Here is a 21,421-nt window from a genome sequence, read left to right on the forward strand (position 1 = left end):
AAAAAAATTTTTTTTGGATACATTTCAGATATAGCTAGAGACTTACCATCTGATGTATCGGTCTGTGGAGTGTATCCTTCTGAGAGGTTGAATGTTCCATTGTCTGTCCAGGATAAGTCAGAGGGTTCTGTTCCAGAAACTGACAGCTCTTTAGCTACGGTTTCTGGACTGATCTACAAAAACAAAAATGATATATTGATGAGGCTTTATCTCATAGTTATTCCATTATATCTTACAGCATATATGTGACTGACTTGCTCCCATATTGTTAAAAAGATTTTTATTCTTGATACCAATGAAAGAAAAATGTATGATTTTCTTTTCCTCCACACAATGAAGAGTTAATAAAATCTCATCAATTAGCTACAGACCCACTAAAGCGAAGTATTTGTAAAGTGCACCTCATGTCGCAGAAAATAAGCCCTTATTTGTCCAAATGACCAAATAAATAAAGATTGTATAGTCAATAAAATGTGACAATGCATAATCTGCTGTGAATGGCGCTGCTTCCCTTTGATGCCCTGGCGTGTGCCCATACAGCAGGTTACCACCACGTATGGGGTATTGTTATACACGGCAGAGATTGCGTATCAAACTTTGTGGAGCGTTTTGGTATTTTATCCACTGAGAATGTGGATGTTTTTATGAAAAACACATTCATTAACCAAAAAAATGTTTATTTCAAAATTGCATCAGATTTTGTTTTAACCCCTGTAAAACAGTTAAAGGGTTAACCAACTTCATAAAAGTTGTTTTACATATGTTGAGGGGTGTAGTTTCTCTAATGGGGTAATATATGGAGTTTAATTTTTTTTTTGACTTGCAACCAGAGCAGGTCCCTCAAAAGCATGATTGATGAAAAATCGCACCAAAAGTTCAAAGCCCCAGAACATCCTATAAAAATGAGAGTATGCAACATAAAGTAGACATTTTGTGAATGTTTGTTATTTAGTTTTTTCTGTTATGACTATGTGTGGAAAAAGTAGAACATTTTGAATTTCTAAAATCGAGAATTTTTCCAAATTTTCACCAAATATCTGATTTTCTCAAAAATAAATGCAAAACATACCACCAAATTTTTTTCAACTAACATGAAGTACAACGTGTCACGAGAAAACAATTTCCAAATCACTTGGATATGTTAAAGCGTTCCAAAGTTATAACCATTTATAGTGACACAGGGCAGATTTGAAAAAATTAGCCGTATCAGGAAGGTGAAAAGTGGCTTGGGCGTTAAGGGGTTAGGCCAGGCCAGGGTACAACGGAGTCTTGGTATGAGAACACTAGGGCCCTAGTCACCACAAGCGTTCTTATACTAGTAATGGTCTCTGAAGAGGCCAAGCATAATTTGGGCAGACCCTGTTACAAGAAGTATATTTAAACCTCTGAACAAAGGGGAATTTGAAAAAGGTTTGTCATTAATTAGTTTAATTACAGATTCATAGGTTTATTCCAAACTGGAATCATGTCAACGGTTACTAGACACTTTAATATGTATTGAGTTCTTTTCACAAGTATATCATTTTTGCACCATATAGCGCCTTCAATAACATCCAGGATGCGCTCCATCTCGGACCCAGACTCTTTTTTAATCGCAATGGTTCTTATCTATACCTTAAAGGGGTTGGCCACTTTACCTCATGTTTTCTATATTACCTATATACATCAATTGGTCATGGACAGTTAGGATCACATAACCCTTCATCTCCATTTTATGGACAGGGTTAACTGACTGAAGAGGGTAAAAGACATTTCTGAACCAGGTTTTTTTTTTTACTTTACGTATAAAGAATTATAAATGTGTATATATTAATAATTATAGATTATATTTTATTACCTTTTAGGAAAGATCAATGTTGGGTCTTGTAACCATTCTTGGCCTTTTATTGGCAATCCTAATATGTTATCTCACTGTATAATGTTCCTGGTTTATGACAACACTAGGTTTTTTACTTACTTTTGCATTAAGTCTTGAAAAGGGGCTTACCTATTGTGCATTTTGTAGATTCACTGACCAAGATATATTATTATGTCACTAAAAGGATTGGGGCAGATTCATAAAAAGTATCTTAAGGTTAGATAGTGCAGAGTTAGACTAGACCGTCTTATTCTGCACCAGATTCATATAAGTATCTGACGCTGGATGATAAATCTGTCTAGTCGTACTCTGCATCTCCTATTAGCTGACTTACTTTACGCCAGAAAGTTAGGACAAAATACGGGTCAGCAGTATTTTTTGTAGTGTGTGCTCCGTTCAAATTACATGATAATATACTACTGTGCGTCTTACCTTGCATGATGCTTGGGCAAGTAATGTTGCAATATTGCGATAATATGTTATAAAAATATTTTTTAGGGTCTGGAGATGTAGGGAAGCAGTCCACATTTTATTTGTTTTTAATCTTGTCTGCCTATATTTTTTCCACAGTTTTTTTTGGTGTGCACAAATATGGCCTCGTGCTTTTTGTTTTCTGTTAGTATAAAAAGCTTCAGTGGTGAGGCAGGGTGACAGCAGGCGCATGATACAGCCCCTGGCTCTGGAGTGCCAGAGAGCGATGAGTATAGTGCGTTTGTTACTTTTATACCACCTGGAGCCCATATTAAAAGAAAACATAATCTAAAACAACCCCTGTAATGCACCACTCAACTGAAATGTTGCTAATATTCATGTGCTTATAATAAATATAAGTCACCTGGGGGCACAATGCGGAAAGCTCCAATTCACTGTCTTCTTCTGCTGCCATTTTTTCTGGCACTTTTACTGAAAAATATCAAAATAGTTAAATTATCACAGCCTGTTCAACAAACTTTACATATATTAGTAGTATGGGCAATATAAGGTACATAAAATATATTGTAATACAAACATTTATGTCTACTTGCTAAAATCATGCCTCATACTAGAAAATGCTATTTTCTAAAGAATCTGATTCCACATTTTATAGAAAAATCTTCCAATTACATGCATTCTCACCATGCAGAAATGGGCTTTTGTACGCTTGGTGAAAGCACAGTTTAGGATCTGGTCAACCTATATACCCAAGAAATCTCTTTACTATTTTACCCTACTTTAATAGCCACTGAATATACACTGAATCTAGCATGTTATTTCAATGCCATTCCCCACCAGACTGCAAACGTTTTGCATTATTAGTGTAGCAGTCATGGCTATGTAGTAGCATTCAGTGCAATGAACCATTTGTGGGATGGCTGAAGTTATTATTACATGGTTTTTTCTGAATGCCAAAGACAGCCTCTTATTTTGCTATATCTTTCCATTGGATGGCCACACAGGGATAAGTCCCATTGTAAGATGCTTATAGTAATTTGATCCAGGTATATAAGGAATTCTAATGAGTAACCAGATAAATATTACATATTCTGGACCAGTGTAGTCATGGTCAATCCAGTCATGGATAAAGCTTCATCTGCAAACCGTTGTCTAATATATGGGAATAACTGGAAACAAAGCTTGAAGTGAGGAATACATATCTGTTGGCAAAGGCCCCTTCCACACTTGCGTTTTTCACGCGCATGTTCTGCACGTGCTTTTGTCGTGCAGAACTTGCATCGCACTCTGACCCATTGTAATCAATGGGCTTTTTCAGACTTGCATTTTTTTCACGCACACACACGCATTTTTTTTTAATGCGCGTTTAAATTTCAGCATGCTCTACATTTGCAAGTCACGTGAAAAACGCACCATACAAGTCTATGGAGATGCATCAAAAACACATTGCACTCTGAGACACTTGCAAGTGCAATGCGTTTTTCACGCATCAATTGCCATAGAAAAGATAGAGCTCAGTCCTGAGTCCTTTTCATGAGCATTATCTGCGCATTGAAATTGCATTGAAAATGTGCGTGAAAAGCTGAGACATCGAACAAACTCTGACTGAAAACTGATTGAACTCTGATTAAAAATGTGCGCTTATCACTGACCAAACCCTGACCGCACCCTGATCAGACTCTGACGTGATCTGCAACGCAAGTGTGGAAGGGGCCTAAGAACAAATAAAGGTGGTCCCCTACTTAAGAACACCCGACTTACAGACAACCCCTAGTTACAAACGGACCTCTGGATGTCGGTAATTTGCTGTACTTTAGTCCTAGGCTACAATGATCAGCTGTAACAGTTATCACAGGTGTCTGCAATTAAGATTTATTGTTAATCCTGGTTGGTTTTAAAATCCAATTGTCACAGAGACCAAAAAAAATTTGGCTCTGGCTACAATAGTAAAATATACAGTTCCAATTTACATACAAATTCAACTTAAGAACAAACCTACAGAACCTATCTTGTACGTAACCTGGGGACTGCCCGTACTTACTGGATTTGGCTTTCACCCACAGGCTCACTAGTAACCACAACGCAGACTCCAGTTTCTGCAGAACTGACTTCAATTTGCTCAATACTTTCTGTCCGATTTCATTGCACTTTAATAGCGGACACAAAAAGGCACACAATACTGCATGAAAACAAAAACACAAAGGAGGATTTACATGGATGTCTATTTTTACAACATTCAACATTCTGCAATAGTCATATACGTAACATATATAGGTGTAAATTTACTAATCCTGTCTCATACTTAAAAAACTGCAAATTGATACTAAACTGGAAGAAGGGATTATTTTTAGTGCAAAGTGTGCCAGAATTCTAGCGCATTTTTATTGGTAAATTTTACCCAACAGGTATACTTTGTTAGGGTTTTTTAGATGGCATTAATGAAAATATCTTAAATAAAGATATCTACAGAGGCTTTGTAAGATGTGGTGCTTTACCATATGTTTCTACTGACTCGTTTTATAATAGTATGAGGTTGCAGCACTAAGATTCCAGGAACACATTTAGGGTCCAGGATTAGGCCACCAATGTTTAGGACTATTCGGGTCCTTTAAGTGTATACTCCTGTGTAATAAGACTTGCCCCCTATGTGAACTTCACATTTCAGGAGATACTTTCACTCACTGACTACAGAAAAAGATCTAAAAAAATGTTGAGAAGTGAGAAAACTTTTTTGTACAATTAGGGGGACATTTGTCAGAGCTTCTACCAGTTTTCTGGCATAGAAGCACTAAAATAATTATTCTTGCGACTCCACGCCTTGTGGGTGTGGAGGGGGCATGCACCTTGCCTGTGTACTTTCAAAGGCCTGAGAACAGAACATCACTGCTGAATGTTCACAGGTTTTATGCAAAAGTAGGTTTGGCCAGCTGCAAAATCCCCCCCATAATGTCTCTTTACATAATTAAACAGAAAAGGTCCATATAACAGATTAATAATTTGGAGAGAGGGGTGATTTATATCTGGGGAAAAGCTCAAAATATAAATGTAATCATGTTCCTATTCCATGGTATAGCAATGAAGTCTGTGTTTCTAGAGTGCCACATGTATGTGTTGAGCTGCCTAGTACCGATTCTTTTAACGTATAGACTCTTAGTACTTACATATGAAATAGGAAAGGACAACTCCAGGAATGTAGCTTCCCAACACAATGAAAAATGTACATACACTGCAGACCAAAAGGCAGAACTGCAAAATACATACAAAATATGAATTTAGGGCCTAAGCTACTTTGTTAAAAATTATCTTTAAAAAAATCAAGGTATGATACTGTACTTTATTTCATTTTGACTGATACAGTGAGTGATTTTTCATATTTTTACTCTTTATTGTGAATCCAGAATCTGCATATATCAATTAATCTTGGATAAGCTGCCATTACACTAAAATATAACAAAAATGTCAGGGAATCATTTATTTCAAAGGACATTTGCAGATCAATAGTTAAAGCGAAACTGTCACCACACCAACCCTCCCCCAAGCCCACAAACATTAATGTCCCCTGGAGGTGCTTTTAGCAAGTTATTAAGCAGCATGAATGAAAAATCATCTTTTATTATTTTGTAGGTAGCAGTCAGACAGTTAGGTAGCCCCGCCTCCTGCAGTCAAGTAACCCCGCCTCCTGTAGTCCGCTCTGCCCACTCCATGTATCTGGCCCAGCCCTGTCTCCTAGATAGCCAGTGAATGAAATCACATTATGGCTACATTCACATGGACGTATGCACGCCCGGCCATAGCCAAGGGGCATATGGCATTGCGCTGGAGAGGATAATGCTGTATAGAACATACATTTCTTTTTTTTTGCCACGGCTTGGAACGGTGAGAACTCTTGCTCACGGTAGCGAGCCTGGGTGCCATGGCCGTCTATAGGGGACGTATATCTGGCCACAAATTACATACCTTTAGGAGGGCCTTAGGAGGCAGGGCTGGGACCTGCCTGCAGGAGGTGGGGTTACCTGACTGTCTGACCTCTTCCTACAAAAGAATAAATGATGACTTTTCATTCATGCTGCAACATAGATAGGTACTATTTGTGTGCTTGGGGGAGGGATAGTGTGGTGACAGCTTTGCTTTAATGTATTCTATTGGTTTACAGCTACAAAAACTGCTGTGGGGTAGCAGTCCCCAATTACCGGGCTGCAGCCGAAGACTGGGCGGTGAAACACCTGGTCCTGGGCTGGGGCTAACTTGAAGGTAATCTACCATCAAGATCAAGCATGATAAATCAGAGACACTTACTCATAAATTTAGGCACTGTGACTTAGGTAATCTTCTTATATTTGTTTTACATGGTCTCCTTCTTTCTAAAATCAACTTTTAAAAATATGCTAATGAGTCTGAGTGAGTGAATATACAACACAAAGGGTTTCTGGTTACACCCGAAGGAGCCCTTCAGGCTCATTAGCATAATTGATTTAAGAAGGAATGAGGCGATGGATATCAAACATAAGAAGATTATCAGTCATGGTGCCTACATCTATGAATAAGTGTCCCTAGTTTATCATGCTTGATTTAGATAATAGATTTCCTTTAAACTTGGTAATTAGCTCCAGCACTCCCTGCAGCTCCTCTTCTCCCCACAGCTCCAGCGTCTTCTACGTGTGCGCACACACTATGACAGGGGGTGTTACTGGCTAATGACATCATATTGTGTGCGTAGACGTGCCTCTGCCCGCTCTTACAGGAATCTGCGAGAGCCGCGACAACAAGAAGCCGGAGGGAAGTGTAGAATTTATTATGTTTAAGGGGGCTCTAAAGACATTACTGCAGATTCCAGACCTGCACCTGATCGCGTCTTTTGTCAGTGCGAGGTCTGGGAAGAATTAAGAGAAGTAACAAGTGCACCAGGAAGAACAGCCATGTCAGATTGGTAAAGAGCAACCAAGATATGTCTGCAAAGCTATGAAATGCTGTCATTGCTTCTGAGGACTCCTTTTAACTTCAAAATAAAATAAAATAACTAAAAAATAAAGGGCTGTTTAAGAGTAATAGGGAAATACTTCCACTTACCTTGCTTAAAATATTCCCCCCGAATGACAGAACTTAGTTATAATTAATTTACCAATGCTCAGTTTAATGTCTATTCAGATTCTCATGGGCCCTGAGCACAGTAGGCCCTTACATGTGCCTGAATATACACTACACTACAATATAACTCACTGGTTGTGGAATCTGCTTAGCTATATATGTTATTTTAATGGTATAGAGGAGTGGTTCCCAACCTTTTATCCTAAACCGGCGCACCCCAAATTTTTTTCCAGGGACCGGGCCGGGTAACCACCTTACCATGGTTCTTTGGAAAAAAAATTGGTCACACTGCAAATACCCCATGTACTTGGTCAACCCAAGTGTCATTTCCAGCAGCCCCCGGTCTAAAATGCCCCCTTTTCTGCAACTGCTCCTTTTTCTGTAGTCCCATCCTTATAGTGCTGCTTTTTCTGTTGTCTGTCTATATAAGAATGGGGCTACAGAAAAGGGGGCATTACCCCTTTTCTATAGCCTCCCACACACCTTTGCCATTTTCACTATGAGGAAATAGAGTTTTTATTTTTAAGTTGAAGCTATTTGGGCGCGGCCAGACAGTTGGAGACTGCTGGTATAGAGGATACATTCTGTACATGTCAGAAATATTTGAAGCTATTACATGACTCATCATGTATACTGTTATAATTATAGCCTACTTGTACATTGTCATGCAGTGCTACTACATTTTGTTTTATAGGCTTTAATAGTGTATTGGAATATGGGAAATGTGTGGTCTGTGCAAAAGTCTTCACAATGATTAAAAGAAAACCATACCTTCCAGCCCATCTAACTGTGACAACAAAATTGCAGTGACATGTTGTATTGCCTGTAATAATCTGAGCTACACAACCTGGCACATTCCATGTACTGTACAATGTGGGTAAAGACTGAAACACTACTATGAACTCTAAGGTCTCTTTGTCAACTCTATGGACCACCACGGATGATGACACAAGCCAACACCTGCAACTGGAATCTAAGTGGTGCCCGGTCTTCACCAGAGCAGGTTGGTCTTGCTGCGGCGTGGTACCACCAGGTTGTTCCGCAGGCACGACTTGTCCAAGGTGGCAGCCAAGGGCGAGGTACACAATTGGCAGACAATCTTGTGGTCGGGACAGGCAGTAGGTCGATGCAGGTGGCAGTGGTTAAAGGTCAGAGACGAAGCAAGAGGTCAGGGCTGGCAGCGGAGGAGATCCAATCACTAGTAATAGGCACAGAGAACTTTAAACTTCCACCCTAGGAGACGGGCATGCGCGTGCACAGGCCAGCAGAGGGGAATCAGGGGCTGTCAGACCTCTGCCAATCCTGTATACTGGCCCATACAAACCTTTACTTAGATGGATAAAGTGATGTATTAGTTCTGTAGTTGTTTAACTTTACACATAGAAAAAATTGTATTGGTCATACCTTGCCTGGATTTTGCTGCTTAAAATGAAATAATTCATGGAGAAATATTGTGTAGCTTGACCAAGATTCTGCAATACACTGGCCGAGTCGAGGTTTGCATTCTGAATTAGCGCTGATCATCTCCCACCTAAGAAAAATAAATCAACAGATTAAAAAAAGGAAAAAAAAAAAAACAACCCCCCTCCAAACAACAGGAAGAGAACACATGTATCCCAGTCACATAAAAGCGTATACAGCAAAGTATTGGATAATACATGCCCATTTAGACATGTGGATTTTTTGGTCTGGGTTTCAAGCAATGGGCCATTGCATGTTTTTTTATGTAAATACTCTTTAACTATATTAAAAAAATAAATGTATATTTTCCTTTTGAACAGACATCTATAGTTTTTGTACAAATATAATTTGTCCAGTCTCACACAACAGTATTTGCAAATTACAACAATCTGATCTGTGGATTACAAGATTACAAGAATGGGGGTCACAATTCCTCTGGTTCATGGAGAAACAAGCTGAGAATATCTATGTAAGTACTGTTGCCCATACTCTTTTTAGCAATAAATGAATTGTTCCTATCCCCAGTAAAAGTACTTTGTAAGCATACCTGGCACCCTGCCGGAAGGAGCATCGAACCCCAAGGATATGTGTTAATCATGCCACTCACTGTGTTTCTCAGCTCATCCTAGTATATCTGTCTCCTGGTATATATGTCTTCTCCACTCCCTTCAGCAGGGCATGGCAGAGGAAGATATCAGAGGAATGGAGGGGGAATGAGGGACATACCCTCGGGACCTGCTGCATCTTATGGCACTGTGCAAGGTAGTTTTACAAAGTTCATTTTCTGGGGATAGGAAGTATGAATTTTTAAGCTAAAAAACAGTGTTGGTTACTACAGTGCTATGGGAACCTGCCATTTGCAGGTTACCTTTGCAGATTTATTAGTAGCATGAATTATTTATAATGACAGAACTAAACAAAAAACAGCCTTTCATATAAATAATGGTCCTGCTGTACATATACTATCAGAGGGACACTTGTAAAAGCAAATGTGTCAGGATATTGTATTTGTTAAGTAAATCACCCAGCCCTAAATAGGGCGCATATACACTCACCGGCCACTTTATTAGGTACACCTGTCCAACTGTTCGTTAACACTTAATTACTAATCAGCCAATGACATGGCAGCAACTCAGTGCATTTAGGCATGTAGACATGGTCAAGAAAATCTCCTGCAGTTCAAACCCAGCATCAGTATGGGGAAGAAAGGTGATCTGAGTGCCTTTGAACGTGGCATGGTTGTTGGTGCCAGAAGGGCTGGTCTGAGTATTTCAGAAACTGCTGATCTACTGGGATTTTCACGCACAACCATCTCTAGGGTTTACAGAGAATGGTCCGAAAAAGAAAAAACATCCAGTGAGCGGCAGTTCTGTGGGCGGAAATGCCTTGTTGATGCCAGAGGTCAGAGGAGAATGGGCAGACTGGTTCGAGCTGATAGAAAGGCAACAGTGACTCAAATCGCCACCCGTTACAACCAAGGTAGGCAGAAGAGCTACAGTACGTCGAACTTTGAGGCAGATGGGCTACAGCAGCAGAAGACCACACCGGGTGCCACTCCTTTCAGCTAAGAACAGGAAACTGAGGCTACAATTTGCACAAGCTCATTGAAATTGGACAGTAGAAAATTGGAAAAACGTTGCCTGGTCTGATGAGTCTCGATTTCTGCTGCGACATTCGGATGGTAGGGTCAGAATTTGGCATCAACAACATGAAAGCATGGATCCATCCTGCCTTGTATCAACGGTTCAGGCTGGTGGTGGTGGTGTCATGGTGTGTGGAATATTTTCTTGGCACTCTTTGGGCCCCTTGGTACCAATTGAGCATCGTTGCAATGCCACAGCCTACCTGATTATTGTTGCTGACCATGTCCATCCCTTTATGACCACAATGTACCCAACATCTGATGGCTACTTTCAGCAGGATAATGCGCCATGTCATAAAGCTGGAATCATCTCAGACTGGTTTCTTGAACATGACAATGAGTTCACTGTACTCAAATGGCCTCCACAGTCACCAGATCTCAATCCAATAGATCTTTGGGATGTGGTGGAACGGGAGATTCGCATCATGGATGTGCAGCCGATATATCTGCGGCAACTGTGTGATGCCATCATGTCAATATGGACCAAAATCTCTGAGGAATGCTTCCAGCACCTTGTTGAATCTATGCCACAAAGAATTGAGGCAGTTCTGAAGGCAAAAAGGGGTCCAACCCGTTACTAGCATGGTGTACCTAATAAAGTGGCCGGTGAGTGTACAACCGGACCTTAGCATAAAATGTAGCATTAGGTGCAATTTAAATCACATTTTCCAACTTGGACACAAGGGGCATGGAAAATAAAGACATGGCTGAAACATTTTGCATAAAACCCCCGTCCAAAGAAAATTAATACGATAATATCCTCCATCGGTTGCTGGCAAGGCTAAGGACTCATTCAACGGGAAGTCCAAGCAGATAGGAATGGGAACACAGGCACATGGGACACAGGAACACAGCAACACGGAGGAACTCTGTTAACACAGGAACACAGAGGGACTCTAGTAACACGGCAACACAGGACTCAGAGCAGAACAGAAACACATCAGGAATACACAGGAAAGCAGGAATACACAGGAACGCAGGAATATCGCTTGGAAGCTTTCTCTTAGACTATGAGGCACAAAGATGCAGCAGAGCAGGAAGGGAGGTGTCGGTTTATAAGGTGGAGGTTTTCAGTCAGCGCACCAATCAACGGTGCGCTGGCCCTAGGAGACGGGGGCACACGCGCACGGCAGTCCCGAGAATAGCAGGAGCCTACGCAGGGTCTTCAGTGGGGGCTCACGGAGGAACATGGGTGCGCCCTTGATCCGAGACAGGGATCACCGGAGCACCCGTGACAGTCTACTTTTCCCCGCCTTCTAAAGGTATTCAACACTCTTGGTTTCTTGCAAAAGTATCCTTGTTTAATCTGACAACTATTGAAAACATTTGTTAAGCCTCTTTATATAGCCGAGTTGAAACTAAGTGTTAGCCCTTCTGCGGACTATGAGCGTCCTGTGGACCGTTGTTAGCATCCCACGTGTCATTGGCTGGTACGTACCACTCACATGCTAATGACAATAACAATCCAAAGCCTGGGCAGTCAACTGATTCAAGGGGGGTTATTTACTAAGGGCCTGATTCGCGGTTTCCCGACGTGTTACCCGAATATTTCCAATTTGCGCTGATTTTCCCTGTATTGCCCCGGGATTTTGGCGCACGCGATCGGATTGGACGAACGAAAACCCGACGGATTCGGAAAAACTGCCGCGCTTACCTTCACCAGGTATAGGCTCGTGCATTCCGGCGGACCTCGGGGAACTTCAGTGCAGCAGCGACATCTGGTGGATGGCGGAGGAACTACCTTAGTGAATCGCCGGAAGACCCGAATCCACCGCACAGAAAGCGCTGCTGGATCTCGAATGGGCCGGGTAAGTAAATCTGCCCCAAGGGGCTGTGGAATGCACTGCCTGGAGCATGAGCCCATAGAACTCCAAAAGTCACATTTTACTGCATAAGGAATTAAAGGGAACCTGTCATTTACATCTAGCCCCGTAAACCAAAGGTCTCATTTTCTGTGGCGAGTTGCACTGCATGATATTGGGGGTCATTTACTAAGGGCCCAAATCGCGGTTTCCCGACGTGTTACCGGAATATTTCAGATTTGCGTAGATTTTCCCTTTGGAAATGGCGCACGCGTCCGGATTGTGGCGCATTGGCGCTGGCATGCACGCGACGGAAATTCTGGGGGCGTGGCTGAACGAAAACCTGACAGATTCGGAAAAACCGCCGCATTAAAAAAAAAAAAAGTTGCAGCGCAGCAGCGCCACCTGGTGGACGTCAGAGGAACTACCTTAGTGAATCCCGGCCGGACCCGAATCCAACGCAGAGAACACGCCGCTGGATCGCGAATGGACCGGGTAAGTAAATCTGCCCCATTGTGTTTAAAAGAGGAGGAAGAGGAAGGGGGAGTTGCAGCCTGACTCTGGACAGCTCAGGACAGCTGAGGGGTTCATTTTATAATTCACAGAAGCCACTGACTCATTTCAATATAATCATAATATAAATTTCTACATAACTGTAGAACAGAAAAAGCAAAGAGGAACCTTACAAAGTAGAGGACTTCCAGTTACTTTTCACACAAGTGTATATGTATTTTCATGCTCCACAACCATGTACAGACTTTTCCCCAGTTAATATTAGTAAGTACAGTACTTCTTCAGGGTCACACTACCATTCAGCACTGGAAAAAGTATTGTCTTGATTGAAGAATATACTCTACCATCTAGCAATCACCCAAGAGAATGTTTCTAGACAACTAAAACATTTGTTGTTAGAAGAATAATGGTCTGGAGCACGTTTTCATGACTTGGGTTCTACTTGTTACGGCTCTGAGTTGTAGAAATAAAACACATTTATGAAAGTATAAAGATTTTCGCATACAGCTTTGTGACAAGAGCTTGATAAGAATGACAAGAAGTGTTTTATTACTGCTATCACCGTATACTCACAAGGAAGTCTGTAAAATACAGTTTCCCAAGTTTGATGTGGAAGAATATTTCTGCCCTGTAGAGGGTGCTGTCTCAGATCAATCGACTTTTGATGAGTTTAAAACCAGCAGCAAATCAAGTCCTCTGAAATGGATTAAAAACCAGGACTGGGGTCCACCACTTTAGTGCCATGAACTCTACATAAGCAGGAAGTACTACTGGTGCCAGGTTCCCCTATACATTTAATGTTGCAACAAATGAGTATCCAATAACAAACTACACTATAAGTTGTGCAGCAAACACATGAAGACATGATGCTGAGTGTCCAGATATGTTTAGCTATCTAGTACATTTGTACTGTAATTATTAAACAAAATAGGAAAAATGTAAAATTAAAACAATTATCCATTTTTCATATGCTCTATACACATGGTAAATGCTTTGTAATATTGTAGAGACATTTCTACAAATAACATCACCTATCAAATGGTAACATCTGCTGAAGCTTTGTCAGTTTGGCAGGTGTTCATACTACATTCCTGGAGAGTATTAATAAGCTTATGCATCACAAGAAAAAGAGAGACTGAAATGTCAGTACACAAGTGTGAGGTACTTGCTGTGATCCGCAAACATTTCGAGTATCTGAGGAAGTTTTGTCGATTAAACGAAATCTTAAAACAGAATAGTACCAAGAGTAAATACAGTAAAGTTACATTAGTTGTGGCATTTATTCCAATTACATGCATTTATTAAATATGCAAGATCTTCCTTCTATACAAGATCTGCTATTTGTGTGCCATACTTGTCCTACCTTTTCCAAAGAGACTACATTCCCTTAGTTCAAATATTTAAAGTACAGACCAAAAGTTTGGACACACTTTCTCATACAGAGAGTTTTGTGTAGATTTGCACTGAAGGCATCAAAACTATGAATTAACACACGTGGAATAATATTCTTAACAAAAAAGTGTGAAAGAACTGAAAATATGTGTTGTATTCTAGTTTCTTCAAAGTAGCCACCTTTTGCTTTTATAAGTGCTTTGCAGTATTTGTCCCAAATACACAGTGGTCTGAACCAAAGATATCACATTTGGAATTATCCAACCAAAGCACAGATTTCCACTGGTCTAATGTCCATTCCTTGTGTTCTTTAGCCCAAACAAGTCTCTTCTGCTTGTTGCCTGTCCTTAGCAGTAATTTCCTAGTAGCTTTTTTTATCATGAAGGCTGCAGCACACAGTCTTCTGTTAACAGTTGTTGTACAGATGTGTCTGCTGCTAGAACTCTGTGGTATTGACCTGGTCTCTAATCTTAGCTGCACTTGGGGACACTTTCAAAGTTTTCCCAATTTTCAGGACTGACTGACCTTCATTTCTTAAAGTAATGATGGTTACCAGTTTTTCTTTACTTAGAATTTGCATTATAGCGAGAAAAAAGCAGCTAAAAGTCTATTCAGTAGGACTATCAGCTGTGTATCCACCTGACTTCTGCACAACACACCTGATGGTCCCAAACCCATTTATAAGGCTAGAAAACCCACTTACTAAACCTGACAGGGCACACCTGTGATGTGAAAACCTTTTCTGGTGACTACCGTATTTTTTGGCCTATAAGGCGCACCGGAGTATAAGGCGCACCCCTAATAAATGCCTGCTATGACATCTAGGTTCATATATAAGGCGCACTGGAGTATAAGGCGCAGGATCAAAAGCAGTACCTAAAAATGACCAGCAGGTGGCAGACCTGTGCACAATTCAAGCCAGCTACACTTCCCGGGAAACTTGTCTTCAGCGTGTCAGAGAGCTCTGATCTCAGAGGTATGGGCTGCTGGGGGTTAATGCAGGGTGATGCAGCAGGGATTAAGTGGAGACCTCTGCACCTTCTCCTTCCCTCCTCAGCCAGGGTGTTATTTCTGTGGGGTTCCCTGTGGCTCCTTCTCTTCCCCTGTTACAGGGCTGTCAGATATGGGGGATTTCTTACTGATGATGATGATTGCCTCGTGGTCAGCACTATGGCAGCTCTGGTCTCTCCGTGCTAGGGGAGGGCAGGATGGGCACAATGTTAGTTGTGGTGCCAGGGCACTTCAGGAGCTAGGGACCCTGTATACCGTGTGGGAAGGTGCAGGAAATTTCTGGGGATGGAGCTACTAAAAACACTGGTAAATTACAGTACATCTTGTCTTTAGCACATTTCTGCAAAAGTTCATATATAAGGCGCACCGGCCTATAAGGCGCACCTTTGATTTCTGAGAAAATTAAAGGATTTTTGGTGCGCCTTATAGGCCGAAAAATACGGTACCTCTTGAAGCTCATCAAGAAAATGCCAAGAGTGTGCAAAGCAGTAATCAAAGCAAAAGGTGGCTACTTTGAAGATCCTAGAATATAAGACATATTTTCAGTTGTTTCACACTTTTTTGTTAAGTATATAACTCTACATGTGTTAAACCATGCTTTCAGTGTGAATCTACAATTTTTATACTCATGAAAATACAGAAAACTATTTGAATGAGAAGGTTTATCCAAACTTTTGGCCTGTATTCTATGTCTCCTGGACACTGAAGTAAACCATAGCGCTACATATTAGGAAATGTCTAGTCTTCAATACAGTCCTTTCTCATCTCTACATTAGAGATTTAGTTGTGATTTCAGTATGGTGCCAATCTGTACTCTATGTCAAGAGGAACACCTCTGTAATTTGGCATCCAATAAAAGGGGCTATGCACTTTTGTGTGCTTAGAACCAATCATGGTGCTCACACAGTTCTTTTGGTCTTGGTAATGCAGATTACCTATTGAAATTAGTAGAGTTGTGTTCAGGCATACGCACCACCACTCCATTAAAGGGGTATTCCAGGAATAAACATAACTCATATTCAAATAGCTCATTAAAATATAAGCTAATATGTAATTAGTTGTTACATGAAATTTTGCTTCTCTTAGTACAAAAATGTTGTGGACATACACTATAATGAAGAATTCAAATGTTACTGGCCCTTTAATCAGTCCAGTGATTTTGTCGCTGTGGAGGAGAGACAGGACAGAAGATGGCCGCTGGTCACATGTCCTGCACCTACCTGGGCAGGTCATGTGGTCAGACCCTTTTCGGTGAGGTAACGTGCAGTGATGGCAGTTACAACATCAAAACTATGGTAACAGAGCAAGAAAGTGTTACATCATCACTGGGAGCAGAGCATGAGAAGGAGGAGCTGGTACTGAGAATTGAAGGATCATGGTAGTTGTAGTTTTAGGAGGAGGTCATCTTGGAGATAACTCTGCCTACTTTAGAAAGCCCATAAAATGTTGTAAATTATAAAAGCAAACTAGTTAAGCTTCATTTTGTGACTAATGTCATTTAGTTTTGTTGTATTCATTTATGTATAACATTATGGCCCAATTCTACTAAAAACAGTGCCAACTGCACTATGTGCAGTTTTCCTGTGTAGTGTGCATTGTGCCAGATTCAGATATTGTGGTGCACGTTCTTCATGAATCTGGTGCCCCCTGCACTGCTCCAAAAGAGTGTACCCCCTTTTTTGGTGCACTTTTAATATAGAGCGTGCAACACACTTCTATCGTACTTTGCATGATAAATGTGACACACAGGAACACTCATTTCAGTGCAGTGTAGTGCAGCTATTCCATAAATGTGTCTTAGACACTTTATAAATACATGTGCAAGCAGTTAGCACTGAAAAGAATGTGCAAAGTCAGAGAGAAAACTGGTGCAGGGGCTTTAATAAATCTGCTAAATACCAGATCTCCGTCAGCTCCATAGAGATTAATGGAGCGGAACGGTCATGCACGGGCATCTGTTCCATTAGTCTGAGGAGCAGCGAGGGGTCGGTCGGACCCCTCATTCTCGTGATCTGCGGGGGTCTCAGCACTGAGACCCCCACTGATCAGCAAGTTAGGCCCTATCCTGTGGATTGGGCCTAACTTGCCTTTGTGGGAAAACCCCTTTAAAGAAGGAATCAGTGAAAACATAGGCTGTCTATATCTGTATTTGCCTATGCATAAAATAGATCCACAACTGTATGATATATGGGGAACTGACTGGAATAAATTAAGGGTCATGTGAATGTGTTTATAGCTCTATTTATTTAAGGCTACTATTTATTTTCATGGAAGGTAATACCTGTAAGGCACTTTGGGTGCATCAAATTTTTTTCCACTTTAACTTAGGATTACTGTTATAAAGTGCAGGCAGTACATTCTATTTGGGCCCTGGGAGGCTTAGCTGTCATAAAAATTAAAGAGGTTGTCCGGGATTTGAAAAACATAACTTCTATTTTCCACAAAACAAAAGTTCCACCCCGATCATGGGTAATGCATGGTATTGTAACTAAACTCAATTCATTTCTGTACAGCTGAGCTGCAAAACTGGTAAAAAAAAATGGCATGTAGCAGTTTTTGGAGAAAAGCAGCCATGCTTTTCAACCCCAGGAGAAGCCCTTTATGGGCAAAACAAAGTGAGGCAACTGACAACACAAGGCAGTATTTGTGTATTATAAGTAGATCAGTATTAGTGGGGGTGGGTAACATCATGATGTACTCATAGTTTATAAGGATGTACTGTACTATTTCTAAAATATTTGGGCACATTGAGAATAAACTGGAAACATAAAATGACATAAGCGAATCATTATCTTTTATTTTGGCCTAATAAGCCGGACCACTACTTACAGTGCTGCTCATCATTATAGGCACCCATGAAATAAATAATGTTGAATAGCTTCTGACAAAACATGTATCGCTCACCAGTGTTACATACAAAAGAAAAAAAAATGATAACCAATAATTTAACCCTTTAACAACGCCTGACGTAATACTATGGCATGAGTCAGCTGCAGGTATATGGAGAGGGCTCAATGGCTGTGGGGGGTACCTCACCCCTTCCTGCACCTTGTCGTTACTCTCTACGTCATAGAATGCGGGTAGTCCCCACCTGTGGACGTAGAGTTACGTGAAGGTGATCACCCGGGCTCAACTCTGGGAAATGTGCAATACTTGTTTGTAATGCCTTGACTTGTTCAGAGGACTGTACCTCTATACAGACTTATTGTGATTTATTTCTTATGTATAGTTAGCTATTTTGACCATTGTTGGACCTTTGATGTGTATGTTGTCTTTCTACATGGATTTATTTTAATTGATCTAATAAATCATCATTTTATGCTTCCTATGAATTAGCCAGTTCTTGGGAGGTAAAACAACTTTGCCTTTAATCTTTATTACCTATTATTCAGTAGTTTCTTTGCTACCCCTCTGAGAATGGTGGAAAAATACCACATGAAACAACCAGAGACCTGGTGGCAGTCAAAAGGCAGCATGTGGGCGGCACCCTCTTGGCCACGATTGTCGCTCCCTATGACGTTACCGAGGAGCAACGATCTGTCACCATGACAACCTAGGGTTTTTATAAGGCTGTATAATTCCTGAAGATCTTTAGTATGGCAGTGCATGGTAAGATCAATAGCATAACCTAAGGCAGTGGTGGCAAACCTTTTAGCAGCCGAGTGCCCAAAAAGCAACCCAAAACCCCCCTTATTTATTGCGAGGTGCCAACCAAAAATTAAAGCAGTAACTTATTGCTCCCTGTTCTTCAACAACTTTCAATCATATTGGCCTTCTGAGGACAGCAACACAGTAGAAAGATGGAAAATGTTAGCTTCTTTCTGAAAGCAGCATCTTTTAAGTTGCTTTTAACTGCAGGAAGATTCTTTGAGTCCTGGCTGGTGTGCTGGGGCAATGGCCCGGGTGCCCACAGAAAGGGCTCTGAGTGCCGCCTCTGGCACCCGTGCCATAGGTTCGCCACCACTGACCTAAGGTATCTGGAAAATAGTAAAACTGTTTTCTTAAAAGATAAAAAAAAATTAAATAAAAAAAATTAATAAAAGTTAAAATCACGCCCCTTTCCCTATAACTAGTATAAAAATAAACAGTAATAATAATAAATAATAATAATTCTTTATTTATATAGCGCACACAGATTATGCAGCGCTTCACAAGCATGTCAAATTGGTCCCTGTCCCCATGGGGCTCACAATCTAAACAACCTAACAGTATGTTTTTGGAGTGTGGGAGGAAACCGGAGTACCCGGAGGAAACCCACGCAAACACGGAGAGAACATACAAACATGTCAGATATCACCGCATCCCAAAATGTCCGACCTATCAAAATATAAGAAGGCTATATGAATATGGCAAAGCGTTTGGATAAGCCCCTTGGAGTAACTGAATATTACCTGCTTATTTACAGCATGGCAATTCTGTACTGTATATCTGCAGTGTAATACAGTAGCCAGGTAGTGTATGGGATTTATGACAATACACATTGCAGAAAACAAATCTGCAGTGGAAATGGATTTCTGCTACAGATTTATGATCTGCAGTATTTAATAACCTGTCATTTAATGCTGCAGATCTGTTGTGGAAATCAACCTTTTAGCAGTAAATCCCGGAATAAAACTTTTCAGCTGGTTTCCTTTTGCTGAATGGCTGCTGAGATTACCGCTGGGGTAAATCCCGCAGCCATAATGCTACATCTGTGATCTTCTCAGGCATATGATATAGCATTAACTGCAGCTGCATCATATTTAGAGGAAGTGGACTATGTACACTGCTGCACGTGGTACACTGGCCACAGGCATGATTTTATGTAGCAACATAACTGAAAAGTTACACAAGTAATTTTTTTAAAAAGGCCTGAAGTAAATTCCTGTTACTACAGCAGTTGGATCGCCATGAATGCAGTATTTTTTGTATTTGCCTCTGTCTAAAGGTGGCATTTGGCCAAGTTACTGAAACACAACCAGTTGGGGAGCAGACTGGAATACACACAGACTTATACAGTCACCGTCAGCTGCCAGACACAGCTGTCTCTCTTTATCACTGTCATTTCATCTTATGATTTCCCATTCCATACAAATGACTAATGACCTTATACTGTTGTGTAGTAAATGTGTGGTGAGGCAACCCTATGGTGTGGTCATACCTAGTGACCAGCCTCCAGACCCACCTCCTAAAGGTCACTGAGCCTCAGATTACACATTTCCAAGCATGTAACCTTAAACTACAAATCATGTGAGTAAATAGTAAATACCAGTAAGTAACTATTCCAGTTAACCACAAACAACCTAGTGGGGAAAGAGCAAACAATAACACTCTAGATAGGAATTTTCATTTATATCCAAAGAGAATAAAACAATTTCTTATGTTAACTTTAATTTAATCTGTTTGTGCATGGATAAGAAATATCCTTCATTTACCTGATATCAATAACGGAGATTACCAACTGAACCCATTCAAGACTAAGCCATTTTAGGGTTTTCGGACCAAGCCCGATTTTTAAATATGCCCTGTGTCATTATAACTTGGTAACACTTTAACATATCCAGGGTATGTTTTCTGGTCACAACCTGTATTTATATGGCATTTTAAAAACAACACCCCTCAATGTCTGAAAAATCAACTTTGAGAAGTTTGTTAACCCTTTATGTGTTTCACAAGGATTCAAACTAAATGGAGGTGTAATTTACAAGCATTTATGGTTAAAAAAAATCATTAATTCTCGTTTAGGTTTTTTTTTTTGGCAGTTCACCGTATTTATGGTAAATAAAATGTTATCTTTATTCTATGGGTCATCACGATTATGGCAATACCGCTTCATATAGCTTTTTTATGGTTGACTTGTTTTGCAGAATATAGAACTCATTTTGTGAGAAATTTGCTTGTTTTCATCACTGTGTATTAATGGACATAACATTTTAATTTTTTTGTTTACAGAGCAGTTTTAGGGCTTGTTTTTTGTGGGACAAAAAAAAAAAATGTGATGACGCCTTAATAAAGAATTTTTACAATTGAACTTCTATGGAGTGCCGAGTTTATACTGTTTATTGGACTAAGGATTGGTACCCTACTCATGCACCTACTACATTTTAGTTTGCATGGTGGAGTGACATGTATGAACATTCTATATCCATTATGCACAGGCTGACAGCAGTACTGTTAGATTGTGCTTTCAGCATGATCTAACATGCATTTACTTCCGGCAGCCCTGGTGCCCTTCAGACCTCAGGG

The 21,421-nt window shown here is 40.5% G+C and overlaps 1 protein-coding gene across 2 annotated transcripts in view; it reads right to left on the reverse strand.

Moving 5' to 3' along the window:
• RETREG1 (reticulophagy regulator 1) overlaps positions 1 to 21,421 on the reverse strand; it is a 61,026-nt gene that overhangs the window by 5,767 nt on the left and 33,838 nt on the right. For both annotated transcript variants that reach the window (XM_072152786.1, XM_072152787.1), the window contains 5 exons: positions 8,780 to 8,906; positions 5,452 to 5,536; positions 4,332 to 4,469; positions 2,694 to 2,761; positions 47 to 173 (listed from right to left, as the gene is read on the reverse strand). In XM_072152786.1, coding sequence (XP_072008887.1) covers positions 47 to 173; positions 2,694 to 2,761; positions 4,332 to 4,469; positions 5,452 to 5,536; positions 8,780 to 8,906 — 545 coding nt within the window. The remainder of the gene's footprint in view (positions 1 to 46; positions 174 to 2,693; positions 2,762 to 4,331; positions 4,470 to 5,451; positions 5,537 to 8,779; positions 8,907 to 21,421) is intronic.

Source organism: Engystomops pustulosus, chromosome 5 (assembly GCF_040894005.1).
Source record: "Engystomops pustulosus chromosome 5, aEngPut4.maternal, whole genome shotgun sequence".
In the NCBI taxonomy this organism is placed as follows: domain Eukaryota; kingdom Metazoa; phylum Chordata; class Amphibia; order Anura; family Leptodactylidae; genus Engystomops; species Engystomops pustulosus.